The 19,877-nt window shown below is 36.7% G+C and overlaps 1 protein-coding gene across 1 annotated transcript in view; it reads right to left on the reverse strand.

The window, feature by feature from the left end:
• Nucleotides 1–390: 390 nt before the first annotated feature.
• Nucleotides 391–19,877, reverse strand: part of LOC133518691 (uncharacterized) — a 36,062-nt gene continuing 16,575 nt past the window's right edge. The window contains exon 2 of the mRNA XM_061852367.1: nt 391–3,016. Coding sequence (XP_061708351.1) covers nt 2,534–3,016 — 483 coding nt within the window. The 3' untranslated portion in view covers nt 391–2,533. The remainder of the gene's footprint in view (nt 3,017–19,877) is intronic.

Here is a 19,877-nt window from a genome sequence, read left to right on the forward strand (position 1 = left end):
TCATGGAAATCAAGGGGGAATATCTTTGCCCAGCAGTGGGACACTTAAACTAGAAAATAGTTATTTGTGTCACAAGGGAGGAAAAGTAGCACATTGCGTGCCACGCCCAAAATTGTTACCCGAGCCGAAGGCGAGGGTGAAAAACAGGCGGGATGGAATGTCCTACTCTTTTCCCCTTTGTTGCGCGTACTATTTTTCTGCTCGACGGAGGTGGAAAGCGGCAACTTCGTTTAGCGCAGCGAGAGCAAAGTTGACGCTTTCCGCCCGGAGGGCAGAAAAAAACAATTCTGATGTTTGTTACCCTCGACAATAAGAGATACCTATTAAAAGGTCATTGGCTCCCTCTCGATTGGTTCCAAACCCTCCAATAACCCAAATAAAATACGTTGGTAATTATGACATCAATTTATTACAATACCCTTCGTACAATGTTTGTAAATGGTGAAATTTATTCACTACAAGCTTATTTCGCGTTCCCAATCGCAAATGATTGGCAATTTTAGCGAATTATGATACAAAATCAAGTAATAACATACATTTATTCAAATACAGTCTGCTTTTATGGTTTCAATGCGAGTTAGAAACGAAATATTAAAACATTTCATACATTTAAAGGAAAATAATATCTAAATTAAATTTACTTTCCTCTATTATTTTTTTGTGGATTTCAAGGGGTTGACTCTATAGATCGGTCTAGGTGTTATCTCTATGTCACACTTGTAAATTCGTACGTAAGTATGACAGGGAGGCAACACGTCGAACGTGGTTCGCGGTAGACCCTCAGCATCGGGCCGAGGCTCCCGGCACCTAATTTTTTATTAAGGTTGATCGGTGGTCACGTACTTTTTTATAAACAACGAAGTGTGACGCGGCCTGGACTCGGACTGTTCTAGCATGCTCTTTAAATCCAGTAAGGCTAAGATGCTCAGCTCTTTATTATCTCTCATCATACCTGTCACGTTCTAACAAGTACGTAAGTGCGAAAGTGACGGGTATAGTGGCGAGTGATAAAAATGGAACCACGCTGCCACCGCAGTACGGTTATGATCGTCGGAACACCAACCAAGCTCTGCACCGGATTTGCAATGATGTGTGGTAATGTCACCATATACGTCAAATTTCTTTGTGCTGTCAAAGTCGTTGCAGATGCAGAATTAACTTCTTCAGATTATATCTTGTTTTTACAATTGCAAATTGGAACGAAGGATAAACTTAATGTCTAGATAATAAAATTTAATTGAGATCAACGATATAGAATATATGTAAAATATAAAATTACTTATTTATTAACAATGACCACACTGCGCTCGTGTATCAAAATCCTAATAATATGCAGATTTGGAATGTTTGAAACATACGATAGTTATTTACGATACAAGTGCAGAAAATAGGAATTACCTATTCGCATGTGTATCGTACAAAGTTTTACAGTACAAATAGCTCTTTAAAGTTTCGACATATGCACGGAATGTGTTCATTCCCACACACGTGCGAGAAAGTAGCTTAAGTAGCACCATATGTACTGTAAATAACCATTAAATTACTAAGCGCAACTTGCACCATTTCACTAACCCGGGATTAACTGGTTAAACCTGGAGTTACCATGGTTAGTACAAATTGATATTGGGTTAAAGATTTAACCGGTTCACCCCGGACGGGTTAGTGGAATGGTGCAAGAGGCCCCTAGTTTAAATGACGTTCATATTGATATTGAGCATTAAATTATTTTTATTTGGTGAAATCCTTGAATTAAAATATAAAAACATATTTAATTATACCCTAGCAAAATGCTCTAATATTGTTGGATATATATACATATGGTCATTATTTAGGTATGATATGGTATTGACAGGCATTAGCAGTACATTAATACTAACATATAATTATACTTTATGATATCACACAAACTTTGGTAGACGCAAATAATCAATTGTTTATGCATTTAAAGAATCAATAGCCTCCTAAGGCCCATACAAGAAAAAACTCCAAAATTTCGTCGCTATACTTAATCAACCTCGTATCTATATATTAGATACATATATCAGATACGAGTTTGAGTAAGTATAGCGACGATTAGCTAGTGAAATTTTAACTTATATATTTTTTTATCAGTCATTGATAGTAAGATGCTGATTGTTCAGTATTTCGAAGTTACTAGAGAATATATTATAGTTCGTGTCATTCACGAAGACGCGCAGATTTGTGAAAACTAACCTTTAAGAACATGGCTTTACGAGTTAAAGCATGCGCCTTCGTGAATGACACAATCTATATTTAGTTATTTAATTTATATCTAACCTAACTAAACAGTTAAACATAACTCAAATTAATTCGTTTCTTTGATATATTATTATTTGACCGTGGCGTTCACTTTAAAACCTCGATTGTGTTATTTTAAACTCCATTGCAGTCCATTCCGTGGAATCTTCGTACTATTTTCAAGTACTTTCATTACACACCACAGTTAAACCTATTTTTAAGCTAATCCAAAACAAAACACTAACATACAAAATCTACCTTAGCTAAAACTAATTCATAAAGTGCTAACTAGCTCCAAGCTTTCGTTGATAAGATTCTGCGCTCTCTCCTCAGTCCCATCCATTTCTCTGTCCTCCACATCATAATCTAGTAGCGTGTATTCTGTTCTGATACTGCTGCTATCTTCGCTGTCGTTAACGTTAAAATATGTAACTGTGGCATAGCATACCGGTGCTCTAGCTGGGCTGCTTCTAGCGGACTCATAGGCTGAGTCTGATCGCGCGCAGTTGTATCCGCATTCGTAACTCCGTAAACTTTCGTTTCGTGAGCTGTCGTAGCTATTGCAGCTACTGTATCCATCGATGCTTTCGCTTGGGATGCGGAGAGGTGGTAAGGAGGCTCTGCAAGGACAATAGCGTTGGATGTCGATCTCGGAGCGAGCGTCGACGGTGCCAGAGTAAGATGGTGAGCGCACGAGGGGCGAGATGCGGTTGCGTGCGCTCTTGCGGCTTTTGCTCCGTTTGAATAGCTTGAAAGCCTGTAACAAGGAAAAAATTATTTTAATCTTTAATGCGCATAACATAGTAATAAATGGTTGTTTTAAGAAATAAACAAGAGCTTTTTATTATTAACTGTGACAGGAGTGATTTTAGTATCGCGTTGGCATATTATTTGAGTGGATTTTGCATGTTTAGACCGAAGTGAGTTTCTAGCCAATTCTAGCTAAATATACTTGTTAGATTAAGAATTATTTGACGAAACACTTGTTCCAAACAGTGGATAGTTTTCAAGTTATGGGCATTTTAATGTTTTACAAACAATTATAACTTTGCAGAATATAATATCTTCATGAGAATATAATATCTAAGAACAAGTTTGACGACCGGTTTGGCCTAGTGGGTAGTGACCCTGCCTACGAAGCTGATGGTCCCGGGTTCAAATCCTGGTAAGGGCATGTATTCGTGTGATGAGCATGGATATTTGTTCCTGAGTCATGGGTGTTTTCTATGTATTTAAGTATTTATAGATATTTATATATTATATATATCGTTGTCTAAGTACCCTCAACACAAGCCTTATTGAGCTTACTGTGGGACTTAGTCAATTTGTGTAATAATGTCCTATAATATTTATTTATTTATTTAAGTCATCCGTAGTAAAACCATGTAACTTAATTACAATTTAGGTTAGAACTATCTTTTGTGGGTAGGTACTAAAACTAAGTTTGTTAGAGCTTCTGATATTAACTGAAATCTGCCTTAAACGAAGGTTGAACACGTCGTAGGTACGAAAGTGTTAATAGTTTAGATTCTGTATAGTTTTTAAACTATGAAACAAGGCTCAAGGTTTATAAAATAGGTTTATTTTAGTTTTCCTCTGAACTTGTATAAGAACGCGAACGTTTTAAGAACTTAATTGTAACCTAAAAAAACCGGTTTATTCGACGAGCGACGAAACGGTCGGCCGGCCTGTTGGTGTGCCACGTTAACATAGACACCGACATAGGAATAAACCGGTTTTATTACTCTAAACCGGTTATTTTGACAAGAACTACTCAAAAAAACCAGTTTAAAAATAGTCGGTTTTTCGAGCGAAACCGAAATTAAAAGTTTTTGCGCTAAATACATGATAGCGGTTTGGAAATTTAACCGGTTTCCGAGCCTTGAATACTTAACATTTTACAAATATAGCTGCATTATTAGAAAAAATAACTAGTCGTACTCAAAGTGTAGTCGCAATCGTTGGTCTTTCTTTTCTGTTCCCGTATCTTAAGAACATCCATGAAACAAAAGGTCCGTGATTTAGATATCAAAACTAAGTATAAAGCTGTTCTAGTCGATAAAAACGACACAACTCCAATATCCTGAACTTTAGGAAAAAGAAGATTTTTTTCGTAGTCATTTAAAGCATCGTTTATGATTATGACTAACATAGTCGAGGAAAACCTAACGCATCCGGATCGCAGTCGTTCGCAAATTGAACCCTCTCCCTCCCTCCCACTCCCTCCCTGACACTACCACTGCGACACTTCCTCCCACTCCCTCCCTGACACTGCCACTGCGACACTCCCTCCCACTACCTCCCTGACATTGCCACTGCGACACTTTCTCCCACTCCCTCCCTAACACTGCCACTGTGACACTTCCTCCCACTCCCTCCCTGACACTGCCACTGCGACACTCCCTCCCACTCCCTCCCTGACACTGCGGGGTTGCGTAATACATCCCAACCATAATGTGTTTTTAGTGTTTTAAAATATATTGTCATAATATGTAATATGTATGGGGCTCTAGTCGCCTGAAATAAAGGTTTTCATTTAATTTCATCTCATTTGAATACTCACATAGCTGCCCAAATCATTTATGCTAGACAGTTCCGATTTCATCATTATCATTTCTGCCTCTAGTCGCTGCTGAACAAAATATTTAATGTATATGATGCTTCGAGTAGAGTTACGGGCAAATTCTAACGTATCTAGTTACACTGATCGGCCAAGTTCTCATTTAGATATCGTTTGTATGCCGTATAATTGTCAAAAACTGCTCGTTTCGGACAACCAATGTCACTTTGACGTTAGAAATATCGTAGATACTTAGATCTTATTGGGATTACAGCGGTTATTAGATTACGGTAGTTATCGATCTTTTAAAGATCTTTCCAAGGTCTTAAACGTGTCTTAATCATTCTTCGAATCGGGTCGGATGTCAGAATTATATCTAACTTAAGTCATTAGTTGACGTGCAATTAGCGCGTACTTGTCCGAACATGTATTGGCGTGGGATGCTCGATAACTAGAAAACATGATTCAAATATAATTCTGATGTCAGTGTACGTTCAATTTGGTCTGATAGTCTCATCTAGGAGTGCCCTGCGATCTTCCAAATATCATCAACGAGCTAACAATTTATAATGTTTTTTTAATATACTACGTCGGTGGCAAACAAGCATACGGACCGCCCGATGGTAAGCAGTCTCCGTAGCCTATGTACGCCTGCAACTACATAAAACGCCAGTTACGGAAAGAGAGACCTAAGCCCTCCTACGTGTATACGTTCAACGCAGCTGGCCAACTTTATTGTCACACGTGCAATAGAGTATTTAAGAGCAAGTTCGGCCTGACCAGCCACATTAGGGCTCATGCTAGACAACGTCCATAATGTGTTTACTTGGGGTCGCCGTCATCGAAAACGATGAGGAGGACTATATATATACGCCTGCAACTCCAGAGGAGAAAAAAAAGTTACTACCGGACCTTCGACCATAAAACAAACAAACTTAAAAGTTGTCGGAACTTTAAATTAAATAAATAGTTGTGTATACCTTAAACTTCCAACCCTTGTTAGAACTAATACAATCTGACCCCGGGAGGATTACCCTAACCACAGTCGGACGTTAGCGGTTATATTGAATAGCCTAATGTTAGTTTTGGGCTATTGAAACAGCTTTCATTGACCGAATTATAATTGCCCCTTCTCAGATTTGAGAACTTTAGGTAAATATCGCCGTCCTGCTGACGGGGGCGACACCTTAAACTAGTGCGATAAGGACAGCGGCTTAGGCGAAAAATCCTGCGTGAAAATCTCAGGAATCGAGGTTTCGTTCTCGACATTTTCCTCCTTCAAAACTTAACCAATTGTAACGAGATTTTGGTGACATAGTATCGTGTCACGTGAACTGATTTATACTGAACGCTCGGCCTATAACTCTGCCGATTTTTCAAATCAAACGCTAGGCACCTTATTATATCATCTTCAAATTGTAACACCTAATGTATAATGAGCATGACTGCAATACAATAAAGAATAAAGAATATATCAGATTACCTTTCCTTTATTCTAAGATGTACCTTTTTATTTGTAGAGGAGTTAAATTTATTTTAATATTTTTTAAGTGTCCCTATTCTTTATTTTTTAACTTTGAACGTTATTTTAATAATTTTAGTGAAATATGGATCATTTGTTATCTGTAATAAAGAATTGAATTGAAATTTAATATGCACACGTCTCAATTAAACTGCTTAGAGACATGTTTTTCTAAAACCCATTTTTAAATCTTGCTGACCAAATAATCATTTTGCAGATCAACTCTTCATTAAGCAGATAAGTTATAACAGAAGCAGATCGATATTGTATATAATGTTGACCGTTTGTGAATTATTTGATGAACAAGAGTTGTAGCTCGATTTTTATTTATTGCTAGAAAAATGTTTGTATGCTGTCCAAATGGTTTAAATGCAATTTTTTGCAGATTAGTTTTATTTACGGCTGATCATTTAATTACTTCCCGATACAAAAGGCACTTATTAACACTGCGCTATTGAGCTTCAAAAGTTATTTTTATAACTTGTAACCAGGCTAACAAAGACTGGACAGACAGCTAGTGTAGCGAAAAGTAATAAACATAATTAATCACATAGTATCTAAAGGTATCCAAAAAGTAGGCGCAGTAATTGGGCTAACTGGCCAAACGCTGCTGAAATACGAGCGGCAATTTACCTAGAATCGATTCTGTGTCAATTATATAGATATCGTGAGTAATACGCTAATATTTCATGAATACACATGTAATGTGCTGATATGATTGGTTAGATTAATGTATGTAGGAAAGTACACTTATCTAGTTCGGAGAATAATTATATTGCTAGTTGGAAATGTGTAAGCATTAAATGCAGTAAGCACTTTAAGCCTGTTTCACAATGTCCAAGGCTATCCAAATAACTAATTAACAAATAAATTAACTGCCAGATAAAACTTCCTGCAAAACTTAACACTTTATCTACCAGTTTGTGAAATACCAACTATGACTTTTTTTAATACTATGTCGATGGCAAAGAAGCATACGGCCCGCCTGATTGTATGCGGTTACTACGGCCTAGACGCCTAGACGGTCTAGGCTACGGCCTATAGACGCCTGCAACTCCAGAGGTGTTATATGCGCGTTGCCGACCCTAACAACCCGCACCCTCGATGAGTTTTTTGTTAATTAGCTATCCAAGACTTGAACATCGTGAAACAGGACTTTATTCGTCAGATAAGTGGCAAGTAGCTTATTCAAGACTTGGACATTGTCAAACAGGCGCTTAATAATATGTATAAGTTACTCATATAGTCCCTACTTGACGACCAGTTTAGCCTAGTGGGTAGTGACCCTGCCTACGAAGCCGATGGTCCCGGGTTCAAATCCTGGTAAGGGCATTTATTCGTGTGATGAGCATGGATATTTGTTCCTAAGTCATCGGTGTTTTCTATGTATTTAAGTATTTAGTACCTGGGCGACCGAGCTTTGCTCGGTTATAACTATTTATTGTAATATGGTGGTGTATAGATGATAATCTTAACTACATTTTTTTACTAAATTAAACTTGTCTAAAACAATAAAAATTAAAAAATTATGTATAAACATGAACATAAAAATAAAAAAACAAAAGTTGGTCACCGGGCGAGATTCGAACCCGTAACACTCGTTTCTATATAGCCGTGCGCGTCTTAACCCGCTGGACCAGACGGACAGTGGCCGGCAACACGAAATTAGCGACCATATTCTGCGTCGAAAGAAAAACGCATGAAAACTCGAAAACACGCGTTTTCCCAAACATAAGACTAATCTAGATCAAAATTCAAAATTCAAAAAATTCTAAAATTCAAAATTCAAAAATTTATTCTGCAAGTAGGCCTCAAGGGCTCTTTTACAAGTCAATACAACATTTATAGTAACATCATATAGTGACATGAAAAATACATAACAACATTTTATAAATACAACAGCCAATACCTGGGTAAACATTACATTATAATAATCTTAAAATAAATCGATCGATTGTATAACCCCAAAAACTCCCATATACCAAATTTCAGCGAAATCGTTCCGAAGCGAAGCCGATTCCGAGATCACAGAAATATATATATATATACAAGAATTGCTCGTTTAAAGGTATAAGATAAATATTTATATATTATATATATATCGTTGTGTAAGTACCCACAACACAAGCCTTATTGAGCTTACTGTGGGACTTAGTCAATTTGTGTAATAATGTCCTATAATATTTATTTATTTATTTATTTATTGTTCTCAACTCTACAATTGTCACCTTACGTTAGCATTTTTCTGCGTTAATAAGTAAGTACCTAATACCGCCTCTCGCGTAGGTGGATGGAACGTGCTTTCATCTTTGAGTCAAAGATGAAAAGAAAAATCAAATATTTTTATTTTTGATGTTCCGGCCTCCTACGAATATGCTTTCACATATTTTTGTATACGCATTTAACGTAGGTGTGTTTCATTGTGTAGGTATGTTTGTGTCCGTAAAATCACTAATTAATTCATAATTTTATTATTTTATTATGAGCCCATATTATCCTACTGCTGGGCAAAGGCCTCCCTCTTATTCTTCCACGTGTCCCTATCCTCGGAAGTCTCCCACCAGTCTCTGTCGAAGGCATCAAGTTCGTCCCGCCATCTTCGACGAGGTCTACCGTGACGCCTTACAACCTGTGGGACCCAACAGGTGACTGTTTTGGCCCACAGGTCATCCGGCATACGGCAGATGTGCCCAGCCCAGCCCCATTTGAGCTTAGCGGCAGTTTCAGCTACATCAGTTATTCCAGTTTTGGAGCGTAGTATTGTATTTTTAATGCGATCGGTTAACATCACGCTCAGAATACTACGCTCCATAGCTCGCTGACAAAAACCTTGAGTTTCAAATGATAAAGAGCCGACCATCATAGCCCTACTTTATATTATATAATAGTACCTGGGCGACCGAGCTTTGCTCGGTTATAACTATTTATTGTAATATGGTGGTATATAGGTGATAATCTTAACTACATTTTTTTACTAAATTAAACTTGTCAAAAACAATAAAAATTAAAAAATTATATATAAACTTGAACATATTAAAAAAAAACAAAAGTTAGTCACCGGGCGAGATTCGAACCCGTAACACTCGTTTAGCAGTCCGCGTCTTAACCCGCTGGACCAGACGGACAGTGGCCGGCAACACGAAATTAGCGACCATATTCTGCGTCGAAAGAAAAACGCATGAAAACTCGAAAACACGCGTTTTCCCAAACATAAGACTAATCTAGATAGATTGTATACCCCCAAAAACCCCCATATACCAAATTTCAGCGAAATCGTTAGAGCCGTTTCCGAGATCACAGAAATATATATATTTATATATATATACAAGAATTGCTCGTTTAAAGGTATAAGATTACTTATTAGGCATACGTCCCTTAAGTAATAACAGGAAAAAATGATTACGTAACTATATTTACTGTGACTTCGAAACTCATGGGAACTGCCAAAACTCATTTACTCGCATATCAAAAGGAAAACAGGTTTATTTATAAAGTTTTGTTGCTAGGCGGTTTTCCTTACGTACTTTTCTACTAATTAATGCAAATGCTTGTAATTATGTATTCTTTTTATTACCTACTAACTAATAACTAACTACGAACGAATAAACAAATTAAGTAATGGAATTTCCTAGTCATAAACACGCTAACCTCATACTTATCGTCTGTCTTAATTTGTCATTTTGAATAATGTATTTGTTAGAAAGGAAACATAAATTAACTATTTGAGGCATGTAAAGTTTTACGAATAAAGCTTAAGGGTTCAGGTGAAATGAAGGTGAAAAGTATTACACAGGTTCACTAGACTTATATTGACTGGGATATGGACCGTGCCGTGATTGCCTTTTGTATTGTTTTCGATTTCCCGATATTTCGACGCAGTTACGTGCATCTTGTTCACGGGTAACTGAATCTTCAGCTATCTAGCATGTTGGCTGTCAAAGTTGTGTAGACCGCGCTCGATCTACCCTCATTCGTTCGCGTCGGCTGCGTTCACGGTCCACATAAGTCTAGTGAAACTAACCGTGAATCATTCAAAACTGTTATTAAACAGGTTTTCGCATTAAAACATTGAGTGCCGGAAATCCGCTCAGCGAGTTTAAAAAAAAAACACTTGCAAAGTCTGTGCAACTTGGTCTGACTCTAATCGCTTTCCTAAAGAAAAAAACGTTGAGATCGGCTACGAGCATAGCGCTACGAAAACGTTGGCATTTAATGTACTTATTAACGATTTACGCGGGCGAAGTTACGGGCGGGAGCTATGTTTATATAGTGCATTGCAATTTCCTTATTTGATTGATTATACGAGTCGCGAATGAGTCTATAATGGTTTAACCACAAGCTTTTACGTATGAATGATTAACACTCATTCATTAGTTGTTAAATGTGACTTTATAAGTAGCGACAGAGTAACTATGAACTCATACAAAGTTAGTATACTTACGTTTCTAATTTTAGTACTTAATTAATTATTCTATATCTATTTATAAATTATCATAACACGTATACACTGCTGGAAACATACCTTTTGCGGCAGTGTCTCATATACGAGCAGTCAAGTCTGTCCGCTATCAGACACAGGATAGGATTGCGGCTGGCCCGCACCCGGCGCACCAGGGATATGCATCGTTTGTACATAGTCGCAAAGAAGCAGTCCACGCGCGCTTCTGCAAACATCCCTGAAGCGCTGCAGAAACGAGGCAGCCCCGTCAATACCCGGAACGCGTTGTTATATTGTATCTGGAGGGCCCCGTAGGCCCGCTGCATATAGAACCCCCATAGGCTGCACGTATACAGGGAGGTACAATATGCTTTAAAGTAGTACTTTTTTTTAGCCTTTTTGAGTGTCCCACTGCTGGGCAAAGGCCTCTCCCCTTGATTTCCACGATTCCCGATTTGGTGTTTCCTCCGGCCAGTTGTTCAGGAAGCTGTCCAGGTCATCAATTAGTACTTAATCAAGTGTATTATAAAGGTTCTTTATTTGTTAGCTATCTATAGCTGTTAATATTAATAATAATAGCAATGGCAAACAAGACAATACAGATCAGAAAAAAAAGTAAAAGTTTCTATTTGACCAAATGTAGAGAATGCTTTAAGACCGAAAGTCCGATATATGAACATGTGTTTTGCGTTGTAATATTAATTTAAAATTCATCGTCATCGTTATATCAGCTGGAAGACTGCCACTGCTGGACATAGTTGTCCCCCGGGGACCTTCACAACGAACTGTCATGTGCTGCTCTAATTGATCGGCTCCCCGCCGCCTGAACCAGTACGTTGGACCATCTTTTCCTGTTTCCTCACGATGTTTTCCTTAACCGAAAAGCGACTGGTAAATATCAAATGATATTTCGTACTTATTGGTACGAGCCGGGGTCTGAACCCGCGACCTCCGGATTGCAAGTCGCACGCCCTTACCGCTAGGCCACCAGCGCTTCTCAGTCCTTTGAGTGATTATAAGATTAAATTAGTAAATTAAACCAACTTGATCGTTTAGAAGAGGTTTGTCCTTGATAAATAGAATGTTTGATAATTGGGAAATTACAAGATGATCTAGTTTATAGACAACTAGTTTTCAACCGCGGCCCTTCCCACCTAAAGCTCTAAATGTTTCATTTCCTCTCTCTCTCTCTCTTCAGGGATAGAATTTTCAAAAAAGTAGCTTATATTCATATTATACACGGTGAAATAACGAATATAAAGGCTTTTGTATTTTTATAATATGAATAGGTATTCATTTTAATATCCTTATTTCTTAGTACTTACTTACGGAAGTAAATTAAGAATGTAGTCGATGTTATAAAATACGCAAAAGAGTTATTCTCAGGATTAGGTTGTAATAATGCCTACAATTTCATAAAGGATATAATATTATAAAAGTTTGATACGATCTAATTCACAGCTAAATAAACATATCAATATTATATGACAATAAATTTATTACACAAATTGACTAACTCCTAGGTACTGTAAGCTCAATAAGGCTTGTTTTGTGGATACTTAGACAACGGTTTAATAGATAAATATTAAAATACATAGAAAATAAATATCCGCCCTAATCTACAAATAGATGTCCTTACCAGGATTTGAACATGGGACCATCGGCTTCATAGGCAGGGTCACTACCCACTAGGCAAGACAGGTAAGTCGTCGCCAATGGTCCACGACAATCATTTAGCGACAAACGCAAATCGATAATTAAAAATGCATCGTGATGATAAATGCGACGAAAAGTCACCGTAATCTATATATTGTTTAAGTTTTTATTGCGTTTTTATATGCAGAATCCTTTTGGGGACAGATGAAACATGTTTAGTTATTCTTCACGAGTTTGACCCAAAAAAGGGCAAAAGGAATGTAACTTGCGAGGCGTAACGTATACTTTACGTGCAGAATAATGTACGTTCCGCACGGCTAGGCATGATAGGGCACGGCACCTGTCGCCGCCTGTTGTTAGCTGTTGCCTCGCCAAGCATAACAAAAGAAACATTAATGAAAACGAATGAAATATGTGCAAGTTCGAGAACATAAACGAGTGTGTAAGGTTGCCAGAGCTCAACGAATTGCGGAGTGTTAGGGTCGGCAACGCGCGTGTAACCCTCTGGAGTTGCAGGCGTACATAGGCTACGGAGACTGCTTACCATCAGGCGGGGCGTATGCTTGTTTGCTACGAGATGGGTGTAGTGTTATTTGCCTGCGGTTTTCCAGAGGTACTTCCCCAGTTGCGTTCTGCTTTAGATCTGGAATGCCAATGCCGGATTTAGAGGCCTTCTGAAGGCCTCGGGCAATAAAGGAGTGGCCCCAAATTTTTTCCAAATAAAATGGTAAATTTTCCAAATTCTCTATTGTGGGGGCCCCGGGGCAGTAGCCCCGGTTGCCCTCCCCTAAAACCGGCCCTGGGAATGACATCCGCTGTGCTGTGCACCACACAATGCGAGATGAAATTCACAGTGCCTATATCTCTCTTTTGGACGTAGTTTAAGGGTAGGCACCCTACTTACCTACTTCTGTATGCTATGATCACCGGCTGTAGCACGGTTTTATTATTATCACTTGTCAATACGGCTGTCACTTTTGTACTTACATACTTGTTAGAACGTGACAGGCATAGTGACAAGTGATAAAAATGCGATCCAGCCGCAGGATGAATATCTACTAGATTGATCAGTACATCTAGTGTAAATTTAGTCGATAGCGAAACGTGACGTACGCGTTTGCGTTAAGTCTCATTTTGTATGGGTTTTTGAACAGCGCGCCAAGCGGGACGTTTTGGAAAGTCAAAAATCTCATACAAAATGACACTTAACGCAAACGCGTACGTCACGTTTCGCTGTCGAAAATATTTACACTAGGGGTACAGAGCAGCGTCTGCGTATGGCTGTCAAATTGGAGATCTTGCCGTTAGAAAATTTGAGACTAATATTAAATTAATTTTATAATTATGACTCGTAATAAGCCAGTAATAGCCAAATTTGATATTCCAAAAGTAATTTATTAATTAGTATACATTTCATTCAAACTTCATTAATTTCTAATTTCCAGGGCTATTTTAAATTTATAAAGAGAAGTCTCTTTTTAAGGGCCTACTAAAGCCGCAAATACCGGTTCGTAAGCCACGCCCGCTAGCTTCCTCACTCCCCGCTAGCACGCACACATGGAAGCGCTCCGCGGAGTCCGCGGCGCACGTGTAGGTGAAAGCTCCATCTAGCGTTACAAAAGTTAACTACGATTATACGTGGTCGGCCAGAAACTTAATTTTTAGAAAATAAAAAAGATGGCGTTATTACTTGCTACTAGAAAATAAAAAAATATATTGTTGTAAATTGTAATAAATCTGAGACTACAATATAGCCAATTTTTATTGTTGATTTTTGGAAGATGTTAATAGTATAGTTAATTGTAAGTATAACACTACCTATCTTTTCAAATTCGGTATCTTACATTGTTAGTTATCATATTTTATTTAGTAATATATTGTTGAGGCAGGAAATACAGGGTGCCGTTTTCCGACGACCAATTTTTCGGATGATAGTGAATCACAGTTGTCAGTGGGAACTACCTACATATAAAAAAAGAAAAAAGTAAGTAATATGGTAACAACGAAAACTACCAAAAAAAAGTGAAGTAAGTATTTTTATTACGCTGAAATTTGTAATATTCAACTAATAACTTTTAAACAATTACTCAAACAATCAGGGTGATTCTTAAATTGTGTCCAGAAAAATATTTTTTCATAAAAGCTTTTTATTTTTCACATATTGTTACGTATAAAAAGCATTTTTTGATGCATATGGTCAAGCTTAATACCCTCAGGAAAGGTAAATAAAATGAGTACATAATCACGGTTGTCACAAAGTGTCCCTCAGTCGTGACGTTTCAGCATTTTGGCGGCCAACTCCACTATTTTGAATTATACAATATTTTTAATATAGCCTAAGTATAACTACGACACATCAAATGACAGCTCATACGTTGAAATTCGTCAAACTAGTGCTGTAGAGCGTGACAAAGAACCGGATACACATCATACATCCACATACACGAGGAAACCATTTTTCTGCTTTGGCAGTTGGGCAATAATAACAAATGAACGTATCTAATAAAATCCATTTCTAAAGAGTGACTATGCCTCTAAATTAATCAAACGAATTGAGAATGTCACGACCACGTGTCTATATGTCACGAACATGGATTCAAAAGTCCGTGGCGGGGACAGAATTTTGAGGCCACTGTCGTGACAATTTGAAACATGTTCGGTATTACCTAAAAATTACCTTTGACTTTGCAAATATTAAATAATTAGCTCAATCTCGAATGTAGTAGGTATATCTTATGTTACAAACAATAACGTGAAATGAGTACTGACTTTTAAAACTCAAACACGGCGGTGACGCGTTAAGGTTGACCTTTGTTTTTTCTTTAATTAACACAAATAAATAATTTTCGACAACACTTCTCCCTTCAGCCATTTGCAAATATGACACCAACACAGTATTGCTGTTCTAAAAAAATAGCGTTAAAAAGGCTGCCAGACGTAAAGGTAACTTTCTACCGAGTACTGCATGTTTATGTTACCACGCGCGGCGGTGACACGAAAACTGATCTCGTATGTTATTAAATTTTTTATAAAGTCGTTATATATCCATACAATTTTTAAACCGTATTGTGGAAAAGGTGTAAGTGTTAACATTTGATATAAAATTCTTCCAAAATCAGTTTCAAAGAAAAATAAGATATCATAAAATCCGACGAAGTCACACTACACGTTTCGTGACATTTCGAACTTCTTAATATGTTTCTAATAAATGCTCTTAGGATATTAGGTTGACATAAAACTAGAGGTAAATAACTAAGTATATTGATATTCAGTTAGCTTATTTTCTTAAAAATATATGCTATTCTTACTGTTTTTTTATTTTATTTTGTTTGTTATTTTGACTGTTTTTAATTTAAGTTAATTTGTATTGTATTTTCGTTTGTTTGTGATGTAATTATGGGTCTTTCACCTGAAATAAACGATTTCATAATATCGTTCCCCTGTCTTTGGTTCACTGTGATTTTCATTCCCGTGTGTTTTGATATAAAATGTATTCTTCATGGGCATGTACAATGTTAAATCATATGTCAAGTAAATGATTATTTACTTTCATGGATTAAGTAAAATTATCGTAATCATAACAGTTGATCAAAGACATACTTATTTCTTTTCCCCTGGTTCTCATTCCATCCCTTTGGACTGGGGTTTCAACTAAAATCAACGCTTGGCACTTCGTTCTATAGATCTTAAAAATAACATTAAGTTGCTAAGAGCGTTCTATGATTCAGTGTATTATTTTGGAACTAATTGTTCCGAAATTCATTGTCATTATGTCATTCCTTGTCATTCCCTTATCGGTTTTTTTCATTCCCTCGTCGCTTTTAGATTGATGGGCTTATATTGAAATTATATTTAATAATCTGATTTCAAAGAACGACCCTTCAATGCCCGCCATAAGCTAATTGGTTGGCTAATGGTTTCAAGAGCATGGACAAATAAAGTATAGACTAACATTATCAACACAGAATCGCGTTCCTCTGAAATGAAAAGTTTGATCGGGATATCCATAATTGCACAAAGCCGTCTATTAGGAACTACTTTAATTATCAGACAGTTAGACAAGAGGTTGAAGCAACTGTTAAATGGTGGTATCTACTATAGCAGTTGCCTAAACTTACAGGAGAGCGATTATGTAAAGACATTGTTAGTAAGCGATTTTGCTAAGTATAAAACTTTAATCGTCTTTGTCAAGACTAAGATATATTAATAAGGTATAAAAGTAGAGCGGTATAATTTTAAAATATGAAAAAAAAGAAATTAAAAACAGTTTAAGTTCTAAGATGTACATTATCAAAAACCATCCTGTATATGTTAACATTTATAGTATTTTTCAAACTCGATGGGTAGAGTGACAGGTGTTATCTCTATATAATTTTAACCTAAAAACGCCAAATCTCGCAAAATCGTATTGAAACAACAGCTGTCAGCATACCCATATAAAAAAAAAACTATAGATAGCACCACACACGAGCTGAATTTTCTTTGAATGGCAATTTTAAGAAAAGGACGATTCGGTACGTTTTTCTTATTGCTCCTTGTCAAGTAAAATCAAACTGAAAAGCATACTTACTTTACTCTTTGCTGAAAAGTCATATTAGTCATTGACGTTTTGACAGTATCCTGTTAAATAAATTATTACAAATCAGAGGTCGCTGGTTCAAACCCCGGCCCGTGCAAACGAGTTTTTTTTTCTAATAAATGTGTTGATTTTTTCGTTTTTTTATATAATAAGTAGGTATATTTGTTTTACATAAAGATTACCTAGGCTATACAAAAATTGGTATGAATAAAATAAAATAATTCGTGTCATTAAAATATGTTTTTTATACACATATTTAAAAGAATAACTTTATTTCTGTATAAGACAGACAAGATTTACTTTTACAATAAAATAGAAAATAAGGAATAAAGATATTATATAGGAACAAAAAAAGAAAACAAAAAGTTGCGATTAGATTGGTCTATAGATGTCTCGCATTTTTTCTTTGGTGTCTACACGACCACACAGCTACCGATACATTTCAGAAGCTGTCGAAATTTCCTTACCCGTTGTAATTGTTCAAAGAATATTAGACTTTGACGTAGCTAAGCAAACACGCACACATGCGTAACGTATAGGCCTGTAAAGATAGCTCCATTCGTAGTAGACCTCCGATTCCGTTACTAGTTAATAGAGCTACGACTCAACGTTTATTGGATAAGTCGATTTTACGTAATTTGGAGCGCTGCGCGATTTGACATAGGTCTTACCTCTTTGAGGCACCACGGCCATCTAACATTACTGGCATAAAGGACGCATTTATGACTTTGACGCATGACAGAAAGAGAAACCGAACTGCGTAAAATGGGCGTTTTCTGTTGAATTCATAAAATCAAAAACGAGAATAAATCCGTTTGTATAAGATAATAAGTTAATATTTAGTTGAATGATGTTTAAGACGAGATGAAAACCTTTACTTTAAAGTGGATTATGCTGGATGAAGATGTGTTTTCTAGTTGCACTGAGGTAAACACTAAACATGTAGATGTAACTTTGGATTTATATTCTATCGAGAAAATTTTAAGCCTTTTTGTTTCGACTAGTATCATACCTCTTATCATATAGTCAAGATACATATATCCGAAAATCACGCCAGTTTGTTTCCGGGGCTAGCCCCTGCCACGCTTCAAAGATCCCGTTATTTTTCGATGCAGGGCCTTAACCGAATTGTCTTTAACCTAGATCTTGCCTAATTGCGCTCAGTCCGTGTCAAGTTATGAAGTGAATTATAATGAAGCTCGGTGTACGCTCCTTTTACGCCCTAATATACAGATATTGGTGTCAAGGTTTATTATTAGGTTAGGCAGAATTAGGTCTAGTATTTAGTTACTCCAAATTACCTCAGCAATGTCAAACTTCACATTAGTTGTGTTTGCATATAATTGGGTGAATACTCCGGTATGATTGTTATAGTTATTATTTAATTCCAATTGTATTTGTATTACACCTGGTGGCAAACTTTAAAAAATAAATAAATATTCACTATCGCCTGCGTAACTTATTTTCTATAAGTATACATCTCGCTCGCGCTAATATGCGAGTACGAGCAAAATACGTAGAAAAAAAGTTGCGTACACGCAAGCGAATATGTTAGCGTCAAACTGGTGGTAGCCCTACAGGATACTAAATGTTCTTTTTTTCCTATTTTCTAAATTAAGATACATTATTTTTTTCATTTGTTTTGGCCGAATTTTTGTCTTACTAAGATTATAGAAATAATTAACGAGTATTATGTAAGTTTGTCAAGTGTCATTATATTATTACTTGGACGAGTATTCCAGGGTAGCAGATACTTTGGGTACAGTGATTTGGTTCTCTAACATAAGTGTCCACTTTTCTATACGACTAGTATTAAAATTATTAAAAAAAAAAAAAAATTATTTATTTCTATACAGAACACAGAAAAACATAATTGGTATACTGGCGGTATAGTATGGCTACTTGGTTACTTAAGTTGGACCACCGACCGTACGTTGTTTCATTCGCTACTATTTATGGTAAGTTTTTTTTTTGTATGACGATATTTTGTGAAATTCTTAGTATTACATTTGACCTATGAATTATATTCATTAGTATAGTAATATATATGGAATAATATTTACATCAATAAATTGCTCTGATAATTAGCTTAAGATAATTATATGTAATACTGTCTTACTATTCAAAAGTGCTTGTTGCTAGGCCTACATGAATAAAGGATATTTGAACTGAACTGAACTAAATGTTATTTTACAATAAGCTTAGAATAAATTTAAAAGTGGAATAATTACTGTCTTAGGTGAGACGAACTCACGGCCTCTGGATCGATACTCCAGCGCTCTGCCATCTGAGCCACCAAGACCTCATCCATAGGCAGCAAATTCTCCAACATATGGGTCTAGGAGATAGGGGATAGAGGATGGACCTCGAGCGCTGGAGTATCGATCCAGAGGCCGTGAGTTCAAGTCTCACCCAAGACAGTAATTTTTCCACTTTATTTTTTTTTTCCACTTTTTAATTTATTCTCAGCTTCATAGCATCGTTCGCTGACGTGTATGCTTGTTAAATTAATTTAGTACTAGTGCTACCCCACATCGTTACTGGTGAATTTCCAATATGACTTGGAACTCCGGTAGTCTAAGAAGTGTAACGTTCTTACGGTAGATGTCGCTAGAGTCCCTTAGTCCCATATGGTGGAAAATTTGCTGCCTATGGATGAAGTCTTGGTGGCTCATAAGGCAGAGCGCTGGAGTATCGATCCAGAGGCCGTGAGTTCTCACCCAAGACAGCTATTTTTCCACTTTTAAATTGATTCTAAGCTTAATAGCATCGTTTGCAAACGTTTCTGCTTGTTAAATATTAAATGTTATATTGTACATACTCGTATGTACTATATTCTCCACAAAAATCAATTAACAGCAAT

Source organism: Cydia pomonella, chromosome 6 (genome assembly GCF_033807575.1).
Source record: "Cydia pomonella isolate Wapato2018A chromosome 6, ilCydPomo1, whole genome shotgun sequence".
NCBI classification, from domain to species: Eukaryota; Metazoa; Arthropoda; class Insecta; order Lepidoptera; family Tortricidae; genus Cydia; species Cydia pomonella.